Source organism: Pseudophryne corroboree, chromosome 6 (assembly GCF_028390025.1).
Source record: "Pseudophryne corroboree isolate aPseCor3 chromosome 6, aPseCor3.hap2, whole genome shotgun sequence".
NCBI classification, from domain to species: Eukaryota; Metazoa; Chordata; class Amphibia; order Anura; family Myobatrachidae; genus Pseudophryne; species Pseudophryne corroboree.
The window spans coordinates 697,122,176-697,138,364 of NC_086449.1; the positions used below are offsets into that span (position 1 = coordinate 697,122,176).

General features: G+C 48.7%; 1 protein-coding gene across 2 annotated transcripts in view; it reads left to right on the top strand.

Annotated features, from left to right (window-relative positions):
- The window catches only part of PFDN1 (prefoldin subunit 1), a 61,388-nt gene extending 54,027 nt beyond the window's left edge, over positions 1 to 7,361 (top strand). For both annotated transcript variants that reach the window (XM_063928323.1, XM_063928324.1), the window contains exon 4: positions 7,112 to 7,361. In XM_063928323.1, the coding sequence (XP_063784393.1) occupies positions 7,112 to 7,195 (84 nt within the window). In that variant the 3' untranslated portion in view covers positions 7,196 to 7,361. The remainder of the gene's footprint in view (positions 1 to 7,111) is intronic.
- Positions 7,362 to 16,189: the final 8,828 nt, after the last annotated feature.

Here is a 16,189-nt window from a genome sequence, read left to right on the forward strand (position 1 = left end):
GCAGGCACATGCGACGGCTGGATTGCCGTTACCAAAATCGGTCAAGGCCCATTCCACTAGGAAGGTGGGCTTGTCTTGGGCGGCTGCCCGAGGGGTCTCGGCACTACAGCTGTGCCGAGCTGCTACTTGGTCGGGTTCAAACACCTTTGAAAAGTTCTATACGTTTGATACCCTGGCTGAGGAGGACCTACTGTTTGCTCAATTGGTGCTGCAGAGTCATCCGCACTCTCCCGCCCGTTTGGGAGCTTTGGTATAATCCCCATGGTCCTTACGGAGTCCCCAGCATCCTCTAGGACGTAAGAGAAAATAAGATTTTAAACCTACCGGTAAATCTTTTTCTCGTAGTCTGTAGAGGATGCTGGGCGCCCGTCCCAAGTACGGACTACTTCTGCAAGACTTGTATATAGTTTTGCTTACATAAGGGGTATGTTCTAGTTTTCATCGGTCTCCGACTGATGCTATGTTGTTTTTCATACTGTTACATGGTTAGTTTATCACAAGTTATACGGTGTGAATGGTGTGGGCTGGTATGAATCTTGCCCTTGGTTTTACAAAAATCCTTTCCTCGTACTGTCCGTCTCCTCTGGGCACAGTTTCTCTAACTGAGGTCTGGAGGAGGGGCATAGAGGGAGGAGTCGGTGCACACCCATACCTAAAGTCTTTCTTAAAGTGCCCATGTCTCCTGCGGAGCCAGTCTATCCCCATGGTCCTTACGGAGTCCCCAGCATCTATTTTATAAAAAAAAAAAAAAGAAAAGAGGTAGCATTATGGTGCACAGTCAAAAACTAACTAATGTTTATTTATTAAAACGTAACTTTTATTAAATGTAATACCTAAGATAAACTCCCCACCTATCTAAAAAGCGAAATATTAAAAATTAGAAGATAGTAAGAGATGAAATAATATCTCTTACTATCTTCTAATTTTTAATATTTCGCTTTTTAGATAGGTGGGGAGTTTATCTTAGGTATTACATTTAATAAAAGTTACGTTTTAATAAATAAACATTAGTTAGTTTTTGACTGCACCATAATGCTACCTCTCCTTTTTTTTTTTTATAAAATACATGTTCCTTAGGTAGCAGGTAGCACATCCCCCTTATATATACCCAGATTTTGAGGTCCATTACACTACATGGGGATTTAGTCATATTATACCGGTGCGGAAACACTTGCTTTTGTCTGCATAACTGAGTCCCAAGCATCCTCTACGGACTAAGAGAAAAAGATTTACCGGTAGGTTTAAAATCTTATTTTTAATTACCTACCGGTAAATCCTTTTTCTCGTAGTCCGTAGAGGATGCTGGGCGCCTGCCCAGCGCTTCGTTTTCCTGCATTGTTACTTGGTTGAGTATTGGTTCAGCTGTTGCTGTTCCTCTTTCCTGCTCCTTAGCATGGTTTCTTCATGTTGCATGCTGCTTAGCATGGTTTCTTCATGTTGCGTGCTGCTTTGCATGGTTTTTCAATTTGGTGTGAGCTGGTGCGAATCTCACCGCTATCACTGTATTTCCTTCCCTCAAAGTATGTCAGTCTCCTCGGGCACAGTTTCTAGACTGAGTCTGGTAGGAGGGGCATAGAGGGAGGAGCCAGCCCACACTATTAAACTCAAAGTGCCCATGGCTCCCGAGGGACCAGTCTATACCCCATGGTACTAAATGGAACCCCAGCATCCTCTACGGACTACGAGAAAGGGATTTACCGGTAGGTAATTTAAAATCCTATTTTCTTCGGGGACTCCACCTGCTAGACGTACCTATCCGGGACCGTCTACTCTACTTTCGGTCCTCCAGATTTCGATCTAGGGCCAGAGGGGCCTCAAACGCAGCTAGAGGCTTCAGATGAAAACATAAACCACCAGTTCTGCTCCCGCAAAGACTTCAGCATGACTGTGCCCACCCACCCCGAGGAGATCTCGTGGTGGGAGCTCGATTTACGTTACTTCAGCCACATCTGGGATAGTTCCTGCCAAGATGCTTGGGTGAGGGACCTTATCTCTCAGGGTTACAAGCTGGAGTTCGACTGTACTCCTCCCCAACGCTTTTTCAAATCAGGCTTACCAGCTTTGGAAAGTATGCATGGTACGCTACTACTGGCCGTAAACAAGTTGGTCCAGTCCTGGGTCATTGTTCCAGTACCCCTACTACAACAAGGACAGGGTTACTACTCCAGTCGGTTTGTCGTACCAAAACCAGACGGGTCTGTGAGACGCATTCTGAATCTGAAGCCCTTGAATCCTTACCTGAAGGTTTTCAAATTCAAGATGGAATCTTTTGAGAGCGGTAATCGCAGGCCTGGAACAGGAATTCCTAGTATCTCTGGATATCAAGGACGCTTGCCTACATATCCCAATTTGGCCTCCTCATCAGGCCTATCTGAGGTTTGCCTACTGAACGATCACTACCAGTTTCAGGCGTTACCTTTTGTCCTGTCTACAGCTCTGAGGGTGTTCACGAAGGTGATGGCAGAAATGATGTTTCAGCTCAGGGTCCAGGGGGTCAATGTAATTCCATATCTGGACAATCTCCTGATAAAATAAAGTTCCAGGGAGCTTCTATTGCTCCATATAGATTGCACTATCTAACTTCTGTCTCACCATGGGTGGATCCTCAATCTGCAGATGTCCCACCTGGAACCATCTCAGACTCCTGTTTCTGGGAATGCTGCTGGATACTGTAGCACAGAGTGTTCCTCCCAGTGGAGAAAGCAAGAACACTCCAGGAAATGGTTCACATGGTACTCAGACCTGCTCGAGTCTCAATTCATCTTTGCATAAAATTATTGGGAAAGATGGTGGCCTCCTAAGAGGCGATATAGTATGGAAGGTTCCATGCCAGACCCTTCCAGTTGGTCATCCTGAACAAGTGGTCCAGTTCCCATCTTCAGATGCACCGGATGATTCAGCGGTCACTCCAGGCCAGGATTTCACTCCTGTGGTGGCTACAGTCATCCAACCTCCTGGAAGGCCAAAGCTTCGTGATTCAGGATTAGATCCTCCTCACGACAGATGCGAGTCTAAGGATGGGGAGCTGTCACCCAAGGGGCGCAGTTCCACGGCAGGTGGTCTGCCCAAGAGGTCCTACTTTCAATCAACATTCTGGAACTTTGGGCTATCCACAATGCTCTGCTTCAGGCGTCCCATCTGCTAAGGGATCGGGCGATCCAGGTGCAGTCGGACAACGCCACGGCGGGGACGTACATTAATCGACCAGGAGGGACCAAAAGGCAGGGCCTGCATGAGAGAAGTGTCAAGAATACTCCTAGGCAGAAAGAAATGCAAGAGAGCTGTCCGCAATCTTAATTCTGGGAGTGAACAATTGGGAGGTGGACTTTCTAAGTCGCCCTTATCTCCACACGGGGAAGTGGGGACTACACCCGCAGGTGTTGCAACTGATCGACAGGTGGGGTTGCCCACAGATCGACTTGATGGCCTCTCGTCTCAACAAGAAGCTTCGCTGCTATTGCTCACGAACCAGGGACCCTCAGGCGAGCGCAGTGGATGCGCTGACTTCGCCTTGGCCTTACCAGTTAGTCTACCTGTTTCCTCCGATTCTTCTGATCCCAAGGGTGCTGAAGCGGATCAGACATCAAAGAGTGGAAGCAATCTTGATTGCCCCGTATTGGCCCCGAAGAACGTGGTACACAGTTCTCCTGGACTAGTCCGTAGAGGACCTTTAGCCTGTACCACAAAGAAGGGATCTTCAACAAGGACCGTTCGTTTACCCGAACTTACGGCAGCTTCGTTTAATGGCATAGAAGTTGAGCGGAACATCCTAGCTCACAAAGGGCTTTCCAAAAAGGTCATTGTGGCTATGGTGCAAGCCAGAAAACCTGTGACGTCAAAACACTATCATCATATCTGGCGGAGATATGTCTCGTGGTGCGAGGAACGCAAATATCCATCTGCGGAATTCCACTTGGGAAGGTTCCTCTGTTTTCTGTAGGCTGGAGTGGATAAAGGCTTACGTCTGGGATCCATTAAGGTCCAGATTTCAGCTCTTTCAATCTTCTTTCAGAAGAAGTTGGCTGTCTTGCCGGAAGTCCAGACCTTCTTGCAAGGGGTACTTCACATACAACCTCCTTTCGTGCCGCCTGCGGCACCTTCGGACCTGGATGTAGTGTTACGCTTTCTACAGTCCTCCTGGTTTGAACCTCTGACGGTAGAAGATAAGTACCTCACGTGGAAAACAGTGATGTTACTGGCCCTGGCTTCTGCTAGGCATGTCTCAGAATTTGGGGCCTTGTCGTGCAAAAGTCCGTATTTGGTCTTTTTCGAGAACAGAGCGGAGCTCAGGACTAGACAGCAGTTCCTGCCGAAGGTGGTCTCCGCGTCTCACTTGAATCAGCCTATTGTGATTTTTGTTTAGTTCTGACACTTCTGCTCTTCCGGAGGTATTGGATACAGTGCGAGCCTTGAAAATATGTCAAGAGGACAGCTCGGATCAGAGAGACTGATTCCTTGTTCGTGCTGTATGATGCGCAGAAGAAGGGTTGCCCTGCTTCAAAGCAGTCCATTGCTCGTTGGATTGGGCTTACTATCCAACAAGCCTATGTGTCTGCAGCCTTACCGGTTCCACAGTTTCTGAAGGCCCACTCTACTAGATCGGTGGGTTCTTCCCGGGCGACTGCCCGTGGAGTCTCGGCCCTACAACTATGCCGAGCTGTTACCTGGTGGGGGACGAACACCTTTGTGAAGTTCAAGTTTGATACCCTGGCCAAAGAGGATGCCCAGCTTGGGCAGGCGGTGCTGCAGTTGTCTCCGCACGTTCCCGCCCGTTCTGGAAGCTTTGAGACATCCACATCGTACTAATTCTGTCCCCAATATCCCTTAAGGATGCTAGAAAAAATAGGATTTTGAATACCTACCGGTAAATCCTTTTCTCGTAGTCCATAAGGGATATTGACCCTCATTCCGAGTGGATCGCTCGCTAGCTACTTTTAGCAGCCGTGCAAACACACAGTTGCCGCCCACAGGGGAGTGTATTTTCGCTTTGCGGGAGTGCGAACGCCTGTGCAGCCGAGCGGCAGCAAACACATTTTGTGCAGAACAAGATCATCCCTGTAGTTACTTATTCTGTGCGATGATTGCTGCGATGAAGGTCCCGGTATTCACGTCAGATACCCACCCAGCAAACGCCCGGCCACGCCTGCGTTTTTCCAAACACTCCTAGAAAACGGTCAGTTGACACCCAGAAACTCCCACTTCCTGTCAATCTCCTTGCATCTGCCAGTGCGACTGGAAGCGTCGCTAGAACCTGTGCAAAACCACAAAGCTCTTTGTACTTGTACAACGCACCTGCCATAATCGCTGCGAAAATCCGTAGCGAGCAATCAACTCGGAATGACCCCCATTGGGCGCCTGCCTCTGTGTTGTGACTTTCTGCAGGTTCTCTGTTACGTGTTCCTTTTCAGCTGTTGCTGTTAATGTTGCCAGACTTTGCTGGCTAAGTTATGTATTGGTGAGCTGGTGTTCAAATCTCACCGTTGTTGTTGTTGTTGTTGTTGTTGTTGTTGTTGTTGTTCCTTCTGCTCCTTCTCACAAGTATGTCATTCTCCTTTGGGCACTGTTTTACCTATTACTGAGCTGTAGGAGGTGGCATAGAGGGGAGGACCCAGCACAACCAGTGGAAGAAATTTAAAGTGCACTGGCTCCTTTGGACACATCTTTACCCCATCGTACTAATTCTGTCCCCAATATCCCTTATGGACTACGAGAAAAGGATTTATTGGTAGGTATTCAAAATCCTATTATATTATCGTGCAAAACTTTGCACATCTAAAGATGTTCTTGTCTCTGTGTGGTATTCAGGACCCTGGTGTGCTACAAGCAAGGGCATCGGAGCATTTTAATGTTTGTGGGGAGGGTGGGGGGGGATAGAATTTGATATTGGCACAAAGCCCTCCCCATTTTCCAGCTGGTTCATTGTCATGGTGATGCTCCAGGTCCTGGTATTTGTCAGCCACTGATGCGATACCATGGTGGGGGAAGGGGCAGCGCCATGGATGAGGATGAGGTCTGGACCACCAGGGACTATTAGATGGCACCACAGTCGAGCAGGAGGCAGGGGCTGTGGCTTGCATTATAGGAATAGGCTGCACGGTGGAGGTGGTGTAATGTGTGGTCCAGTAACTTAAGACTGCACTTTACACCACCTCCTCCAAATGTTTAGTGGAGGCGAGCTGCTTTTTCTGGTGCCCATGGCTACAAGTAATCATCAGTGAGTAATTGCACTGGTCTTATACTACATGCTTAGCCCGCAATTACGTAAGCTTTCTGTGAACTTTGCTTGTGTAAGGGTGTTCCTTTTTACCTCTTGGGTTACAAGTGTAGATGCAGTGAAAATGCTATGACTAAGATACAGGGTCATGCATTCAACACTACATAGGTCCCATTGCTTCTGCTTGAGATAAGTGTATAAATATCGGGCATACTAGTGCAATATTAACATAACATAACTTACTAAATTATAAAGGACCGCCAGGTTAAACCATAAATTTTGCGTTCAGTAGAGTTTTCTTTTAAATAATATTACGTTGACGTTCTTACCATAAGGGCTCAATTTTCATTTTACTAGTGTGGGCCATATATCTGCACCGCGATACCCAGTTCTGGCGATCGATTAACCGATCGGCAGGCATCCATGATCGTGATCTGTTTAGTATCCCGGCTGTTGGACCGACACCGTACTCCCGACACCACTCGGGAGACCAGCACCAGATCAGACAGCCAGAATGCCGAAGACGAGTATCGGGCTTGCTGTTAGGTCCCGGGTAGGAGGGGGTGTTAGCCGTAGCCGCCACTCCCCCGAGAGTTGGGGTGGTGGGGATAGAAATACCCCCTCTGCTGTCGGGATCATTAGTGTTGGGATGTCACCATCGGTCACTAGTTTTTAATGAGGAAAAAGGTGGGCAGACGGGTATGTATAGCAAGCGACAGATCGTGGGCAAGAGTGTTTCATGTGAGTGATGGGATATTACACGCCCCTTGGCTACTGGGTAAACGCCCAATGAGCACAAAGTAGCTTCTACATGTTTTGGTCAGGAATGTGGATGTTATAAATCACAGCACACTTTGATACATTTTAAAATACTTTTTTTTTTTTTTTTTTTTACAGCAGAAAAAGTCTTATCTGGAGCGAAGTGTGAAGGACGCTGAAGATAACATTAGGGAAATGTTAATGGCCAGAAAAGCACATTAGCAACACTATATATTCTTTTTAATGTGGAGTATATGATTCAGAAGCTTTTCTTTTTGATAAATATAGGCACTATTGTTTTGTGCCTTTATAACACTGTGTTTACATTAAGTTCCTACATGTATAATCCATATTTAACTTTTATCAATAAACCCTTTCTTTAAATATTGTGAGTGTCTTGGCTAATTTCTTTCTTAGCAACTTTTGTTACTAAGGAAAATTTCTTACGTTTTTGAAATTGATTAGAAAGACTAAACTGGAGCAAACTATAGTATCTGAATCTCCACCTTATTCTTCGCCATAAAAAGGGTCAATTCAATTAGCCACAATGATCTAGCGGGTGCGAGTCATCGCAGCAGCAGGCGCACTTTACAGCAGCCTGAATACGCACAGAAGTGTTTATCACACCATAGAGATCTGATCAATTTTGTCCAAATTGGGGCTGATTTCAGCCCGTGAAGGGTTCAAGATTGGGTGCCTTTGCCGGCGTTGAAATGCTGTGGCAATGGTACATCGCACCCGTCATGGCTAATTGGATCCACCCTCAAAGTCTCTCACCATTTTCTTAATTTTCAGAAGCTACCTAGGAGGTATAGGATTCTAGGGACATTCCTATTTCTCTTACTTACTAGAGGATGCTGGGATCCACATTAGTACCATGGGGTATAGACAGGTCCACTAGGAACCATTGGCACTTTTAAGAGTTCGAGAGTGTGGGCGGGCTCCTCCCTCTATGCTCCTCATACCAAACTCAGTTTAGAAAATGTGCCCGGAGGAGCCGGTCACAGCTAGGGGAGCTCCATAGGAGTTCTTTTAGTTTTATTATTTTATTTAGAGTTTCGGCACAGGGAGATTGCTGGCAACAGCCTCCCTGCTTCGAGGGACTAAGAGGAGGGGAGGGAGGAAAGGGGGGGAGGGAGGGGAGTGTCCGCCCTGCGGGGTCTGAGCCACTGTCTCCGTTGACAGGATACTGAGCTCCTGAGAGGATAGAACGTTCCCTGCCACAGGGGATTGCTCACCCCAGCAGCATGCCGCCACCCCCTTACAGAACCAGAAGATCTGTGGCGAGTTAGTCACCGGCCCCCCTAGCAAGCGGGGGGGCGGTGTGAAGATGGCAGCAACAGGGTATGGAGCACAGTACTAACTGTGCTCTGGGGCTCAGCGGTACATAATGCGGCGCTGTGAGGGGCGCCCTTAGCCAGCGCCTACACTGACCTCCAAGCCTGTCGGGGTCCCAGGATCACTGCCAGCACAATTCCTCAGGCCAGTACAATCTCCAGAAGAGCGGGAAGACCGCCATGAAGGGGGTGGAGCTTCTCAGCTGACCCAGCAGCATTCAGCGCAATTTTCCTGCCTGCAGAAGCGCTGCCAGTGAGAGCTGTCCCTCCAATTCAACTCCAGCTATCTCTCACGGTACCAGGGGGTCGTAGAAAGGGGGCGGGGGGAGGCTGTATATAGACTGTAGCCTATTAAGGTGCACAGTCAGCGCTGGTTGGGGGTCTCCCTATACCTTTTAAAGCGCTGTGTGTGGGTTGGCTCCAATCTCTGTCTCTTGCCGTTCTTGGTGGTGAAACTCTGTCTGTCCTCCCCTGTGTGTGTATGTGGAGTGTCTGTGGTCTCCGTTAAGCTTTGTCCAGGGACTCTGTGTCATATGCTGCAGAGGATATGTCCTCTCGGGATGATCCCATTCCATGTAATCAGGATTGCTCTGTCTTAGCGCAGATACCAGCAAAGGAGCTGGAATGGTTATCCTCTATTAAAACTGATTTCTCAGATTTCTACTAGGGTTGCACAGAATGAGTCTGCAACTAAGGTTTTACAGAACTCTATGGTAGTTTGGCACTATTCTGTTACCTCAGGACCCCCTACTGTATGTTCCCACAAAAGTGCTCTTGCCAAGATTATAAAATATGACACAGATACAGATTCTGACACGGCAGACGGTGAGGGGGATGTGCTGCGGGGGGCGACATCTCTTGCAAAAGGGGTGCAGTTGATGATAGAGGCTATTAGAGATGTGTTGAATATTGCTGATACAACACCTGAACAGGTTGAGGAGGCTTACTTCACTGACAATAAGAAAGCTTTGCTAACCTTCCCTGCGTCTAAGGAATTAAATGCTATATTTGAGAAAGCATGAGAAAACCCAGAGAAAAAATTCCAGATTCCTAGGAGGGTTCTGGTTGCTTTCCCCCTCCCTGAGGAGGATTGGGAAAAACCCACCCATAGTTGACCTGTCTGTATCCAGTACTCAAAAAAGGTGGTTTTACCTGTTCCAGAATCTAAAGCCTTAAAAGAGCCGGCTGATCGCAAAGTCGACATTACGCTCAAATCCATATACATGGCTTCAGGGGCGATTCTACGTCCTACTATTGCCTGTGCATGGATTTCCAAAGCTATAGTAAAGTGGTCAGGCATGTTACTTGAGGATTTGGATACTATGGGTAAAAGTGATGTTGAATTGTTTGTTTGGGGAAGCGTTGGATGCGTGGAATTCCACGGCTACAGCGGGTAAGTCACCTTTTCTTCCCTCGGCTGCACCTGCTACGAAGAAACCCTTTTCTTCAGCTGCATCTCAGTCCTTTCGGACTGCCAAAGCAAGAAAGGCCAAGCCGTCTAACACCTTCTTTATAGGAGGTAGGCCAAAATCCAAGAAACCTGCTGCAGCGGGTTCCCAGGAACAGAAACCTACATCGGGTACACGAAAGTCCTCAGCATGACTGTGGACCGTGCGGCCTGGAGATGGGACTGGTGGGGACGAGACTCGGGCGTTTCAGTTCTGGGTGTCTTCTGGCCTGGATCCCTGGGTGCAAGATATTGTGTCCCAGGGGTACAGGCTGGAATTTCAGGATCTCCCTCCTCACCGGTTCTTCAAATGAGTCTTGCCAGCTTTGCTGGCAGACAGGACTGTCCTACAGGAAGCCATCCAGAAGTTTGTGGAGACGCACGTTATTGTGCCAGTTCCTCCCCATATACAAAACAAAGGTTACTATTCAAACCTTTTCGTGGTACCGAAACCGGATGGTTCGGTCAGGCTGATTCTGAACTTAAAATCACTGAACCCCTTCCTGAGGGAGTTCAAGTTCAAAATGGAGTCTAAGGCCGGTGATATCAGGTCTGGAGGAGGGGGAATCCCTGGATATCAAGGATGCGTACCTCCACTTTCCGATTTGGCCGCCGCATCAAGCTTATCTCCGATTCGCACTGTTGGACTGTTATTTTCAATTCCAGACCCAGCCATTCGGCCTCTCCACAGCGCCGAGGGTATTCACCAAGATGATGGTTCTCCTCCGCAGGCAGGGGGTGAACATAATTCCATATCTGGATGATCTGATAAAGGCATCGTCCAAGGAGAAGCTGTTACAGTCCATAGTTTTCACGACCCAGGAGGTTGTCCTTTCTGGGAATGATCCTCGACACGGAAGTGCAGAGGGTGTTTCTTCCGGAGGAAAAAGCGTTGGGGATACAAACAATGGTCTGGGATGTCCTGAAGCCAGCCCGGGTGTCTGTTCATTCGTGCATTGGGGAAGATGGTGGCCTCTTACGAGGCTCTGCAGTACGGGAGGTTTCATGCTCTGTCCTTCCAACTGGATCTCCTGGACAAATGGTCGGGATCTCCTCTACATATGCACTAGAGAATACGTCTGTTGCCAAAGGCCAGGATTTCACTCCTCTGGTGGCTACAATTATCTCACCTTCTGGAGGGCTGCAGGTTCGGGATTCAGGACTGGATCCTTCTAACCACGGATGCAAGTCTCCGGGGCTGGGGCCCAGTCACTCAAGAGGAAACCTTCCAAGGAAGGTGGTTAAGTCTGGAAGCCAGCCTTCTGATAAACATTCTGGAACTAAGAGCCATCTACAACGGTCCTTCTCCAAGCGGCCCATCTTCTGAGAAATAGGGCCATTCAAGTGCAGTTGGACATGGGTAACGACAGTGGCTTACATAAACCGACAGGGCGGAACGCAGAGCAGAGCTGCAATGTCAGAGGTAACAAGAATCATCCTCTTGGCAGAAAAGCACGCGTTGGCGCGGTCAGCAATCTTCATTCCGGGAATAGACAACTGGGAAGAGGACTTCCTCAGCAGATACAATCTCCATCCAGGGGAGTGGGGTCTCCATCCGGAGGTGTTCGAGGAGGTAATAGTTCTTTGGGGTGTACCCCAAATAGACATGATGGACTCTCATCTCAACAAGAAGCTTCAGCGATATTGTTCCAGGTCGAGGGACCCACAGGCGATGGCAGTTGACGCCCTGGTGTTTCTGTGGGTATTCCAGTCTGTGTACGTACTCCCACTCATTCCAAGAGTGCTAAAGCTCATAAGGAGAACAAGGGTTCAAGCGATCCTCATTGCTCCAGACTGGCCAAGAAGGTCTTGGTACGCTGATCTTCTGGATCTGCTGCTAGAAGAGCCGAGGCCTCTTCCTCTTCGGGAGGACCTGCTGCAGCAGGGGCCGTTCGCCTATCCAGACTTACCACAGCTACGTTTGAAGGCATGGAGGTTGAACGCCAGATACTAGCTCGGAAGGGCATTCCGAAGAAGGTTATTCCTACCCTGATACAGGCTAGGAAAGGCGTAACGTCTAAACATTACCATCGCAAGCAGGTGTGGATATGGGCCTGAGGTTAGGATCCGTAAAGGTCCAAATTTCGGCCCTATCCCATTTTCTCTAACGTCCTTGAGGATGCTGGGACTCCGTAAGGACCAAGGGGAATAGACGGGCTCCGCAGGAAATAGGGCACTTTAAGAAAGCTTTGGACTCTGGTTGTGCACTGGCTCCTCCCTCTATGCCCCTCCTCCAGACCTCAGTTTTTACACTGTGCCCAGAGCAAGATGGGTGCACTGCAGAATAGCTCTCCTGAGTTCTCTGCCTAAAAGCATTTTTGTTTGGATTTTTTCTCTACTTTTTCACAGTGAGCACTGCTGGAAACAGGCTCCCTGCATCGAGGGACTGAGGAGAGAGTAGCAGACCTTCTTGTCTAAGATAGTCTCTGCTTCCTCGGCTACTGGACACCATGAGCTCCAGAGGGGGTGAATGCAGGTTCTTACTGGGCGCCCACCCCCGGAGCCGCGCCTCCGTTCTCCTCACAGAGCTAGAAGAACAGAAGACAGAAGTCGTCAGGCGTCAGAAGCCTTCAGCTTCACGAAGGTAACGCACAGCACTGCAGCTGTGCGTCATTGCTCCCATACACCTCACACACTCCGGTCACTGTAAGGGTGCAGGGGGGGGGGGGGGGCGCCCTGGGCAGCAATATAAACACCTCTTATGGCAAAAGACAATATACATGTACGCCTTACTGCCTTTCTTTCCTCTCACTCACTGCTTGACCCATACCAGTCTGGTTTCCGCTCTCTCCACTCCACTGAAACTGCCCTCACAAAAGTCTGCAATGACCTCCATGCCGCCAAATCTAAGGGCCACTACTCTCTGCTTATTCTTCTTGACCTCTCTGCTGCTTTTGACACTGTGGACCACCCTCTTCTTCTGCAAATCCTTCACTCTCTTGGTCTACGTGATACTGCCCTCTCCTGGCTGTCCTCCTACCTCTCCGATCGTTCCTTCTCTGTCTCCTCTCATGATGCTACCTCGCCCCCACTTCCACTAACTGTTGGTGTCCCCCAAGGTTCTGTTCTTGGGCCTCTCCTTTTCTCTCTCTATACGTCCTCTTTAGGTGAACTCATTAGTTCTTTTAATTTCCAGTATCACCTCTATGCTGATGACACTCAAATCTACCTCTCCTCCCCTGATCTCTCCACGGCTCTCCTCACTCGTGCCTCTAACTGTCTTTCTGCTATCTCTTCCTGGATGTCCCAGCGCTTTCTTAAACTCAACATGTCTAAGACTGAGCTGATCATCTTCCCACCCTCCCGCACAACCTCACCTCCCACAATCTCATTATCCATTGATGGCACGACTATCTCCTCTAGCCCCCAAGTACGCTGTCTTGGTGTAATCCTTGACTCCTCCCTCTCCTTCAAACCACACATTCAGCACCTCTCACAAACCTGTCATTTTCATCTCAAAAACATTTCCAGGATCAGACCTTTTCTCACCCAGGATGCCACTAAGATCATTATTCACTCACTGATTATTTCCAGACTGGACTACTGTAATCTCCTCCTAACTGGCCTCCCTGACAATTACCTCTCTCCACTCCAGTCTATCCTCAATGCTGCTGCTCGGCTCATCTTCCTCACCAAACGCACTACATCCACCTCCCCTCTCCTACTAGCCCTTCACTGGCTTCCCTTCCCCTTCAGAATCCAATTCAAACTTCTCACTCTCACTTACAAAGCTCTCACCCAATCCTCTCCCATTTACATCTCTGACCTTATCTCCCTTTACTCTCCCACCCGTCCTCTTCGCTCTGCTAATGCACGCCGCCTCTCCTGTCTCCTGATTACTTCCTCCCACTCCTATCTCCCAAGATTTTTCACGTGCTGCTCCCTTCCTTTGGAATTCATTACCTCTCCCCCTCAGACTCTCCACCTCTCTACAAAACTTCAAACGGGCTCTCAAGACCCATTTCTTTACCAAACCCAGCCAAATCTCATCCTAACCCCCTGTTCCATGCTCTCTATGTACCCCATCTGTGTCACCCCTGTCTGTCTACCCCTACCCCTAGAATGTAAGCTCTCACGAGTAGGGCCCTCTTCCCTCATGTGCTCACCCTTTTCTTCTTTAATAATTCTCAACTGCCCAAATCACAGTTTTTGGGCCACCTGGAACTTATCTCTGTCATTTACTGGTGTAGTTATGCTTAGTTACCCTGTACTTGTCCAAAATTGATTTCAACTGTAAGTCACTGTTTTGATTATGTGCATATGTACTCTGTAATTGGGCGCTGCGGAACCCTTGTGGCGCCATATAAATAAATGATGATGATAATAATAATAATACAGGTGGGCACTGTACATGTATATAAAAGAGCCCCCGCCATGTTTTTGTAAGTTTGAGCGGGACAGAAGCCCGCCGCCGAGGGGGCGGGGCTTCTCCCTCAGCACTCACCAGCGCCATTTTCTCTCCACAGCACCGCTGAGAGGAAGCTCCCCGGACTCTCCCCTGCTTACACACGGTGAAGGGGTGTTTAAAAGAGAGGGGGGGGGGGGCACATAATTGGCGGATAACATATTATACAGCGCTGCTGGGGAAAAATATTTTGTGTTGGTCTCCAGGATCATTGTGCTGGGGTGTGTGCTGGCATAATCTCTCTCTGTCTCTCCAAAGAGCCTTGACAGGGATACTGTCTTCAGGAAAGGGGTTCCCTGTGTGTGTGAAGTGTCGGTACGTGTGTGTCGACATGTTTGACAATGAAGGCTCGCTTAATGTGGAGGGGGGAGTGCTTTAATGTCATGTCGCCGTCGGCAACGCCGACACCGGGATCGGTGGACATGCTGAATGTCTTGAATGCAAATGTTAATCTATTGCATAAAAGGTTAGACAAGGCAGAAGCTAGGGATCAGTCAGGTAGCCAGTCCATGCCTGTCCCTGTGGCGCAGATACTGACTCTAGTGTCGACTATGAAGATGCAAAATTACAGCCGAAGGTGGCAAAAGGAATTCGGTACATGATTATTGCCATTAAAGAGGTTTTGCATATTACTGAAGAACCCCCTGTCCCTGACACGAGGGTACACATGTATAGAGGGAAAAAAGCCTGAAGTCACCTTTCCATCCTCATTTGAACTAAGTGAATTGTGCGAAAAGGCTTGGGAATCTCCGGATAGGAGACCACAAGTTCCCAAAAGGATTCTTATCTTATCCTTATTCTTTTCCACAAACTGATAGGATACGCTGGGAATCTTCGCCTAAAGTAGACAAGGCGCTGACACGCTTGTCCAAAAAGGTGGCACTGCCTTCTCAGGATACGGCTTCCCTCAAGGAACCTGCTGACCGCAGGCAGGAAATTACCTTGAAGCACATTTACACTCATTCAGGTACTATTGCTAGACCGGCTATGGCGTCGGCCTGGGTTTGTAGTGCGGTTGTGGCATGGGCAGATTCCTTATCTACAGAGATTGACACCTTAGATAGGGATGCTATTCAAATGACCATAGAGCATATCAGAGATGCTGCCTTGTATATGAGAGATGCTCAGAGAGACATTTGTTTATTAAGCTCCAGAATAAATGCTATGTCTATTTCTGCTAGGCGGCTCTTGTGGACCCGACAGTGGACGGGAGATGCCGATTCAAAGCGGCATATGGAGTCCTTGCCTTACAAAGGGGAGGAGTTGTTTGGAGACGGCCTCTCGGACCTGGTCTCTACGGCTGGTAAGTCGAATTTCTTACCTTATGTCCCCCCGCAGCATACAAAAAAGGCACCTCATTATCAAATGCAGTCCTTTCGTTTCAATAAAAACAAAAAGGTACGGGGATCGTCCTTTGTTGCCAGAGGGAAAGGTAGGGGAAAGAAGCTGCACACAGCTAGTTCCCAAGAGCAGAAGTCCTCCCCTGCCTCTGCAAAGTCCACCGCATGACGCTGGGGCTTCCCGGGGGGAGGCAGATCTAGTGGGGGCTCGTCTTCGGTTTTTCAGCCACGTCTGGGTTCACTCGCAGGTGGATCCCTGGGCATTAGAGATTGTTTCTCAGGGATACAGGCTGGAATTCGAAAACTTGCCTCCTCGCCGGTTTTTCAAATCGGCTCTGCCGGCTTCCCCGTCAGAGAGGGAGCTAGTGTTGGCGGCAATCCAAAAATTGTATATTCAACAGGTGAATGTCACAGTTCCTCATCTCCAGTAAGGAGAGGGATAGTATTCGACCCTGTTTGTGGTTCCGAAACCGGACGGTTCGGTCAGACCCATTTTAAACCTAAAATCTCTGAACCTGTACTTGAAGAGGTTCAAGTTCAGGATGGAGTCACTCAGGGCGGTCATCGCCAGCCTGGAGGGGGGGGGGGGGTATTGGATGGTGTCCCTGGACATAAAGGATGCATACCTTTATGTTCCGATATTCCCCCCCTCATCAGGCGTTCCTGAGATTTGCAGTGCAGGACTGT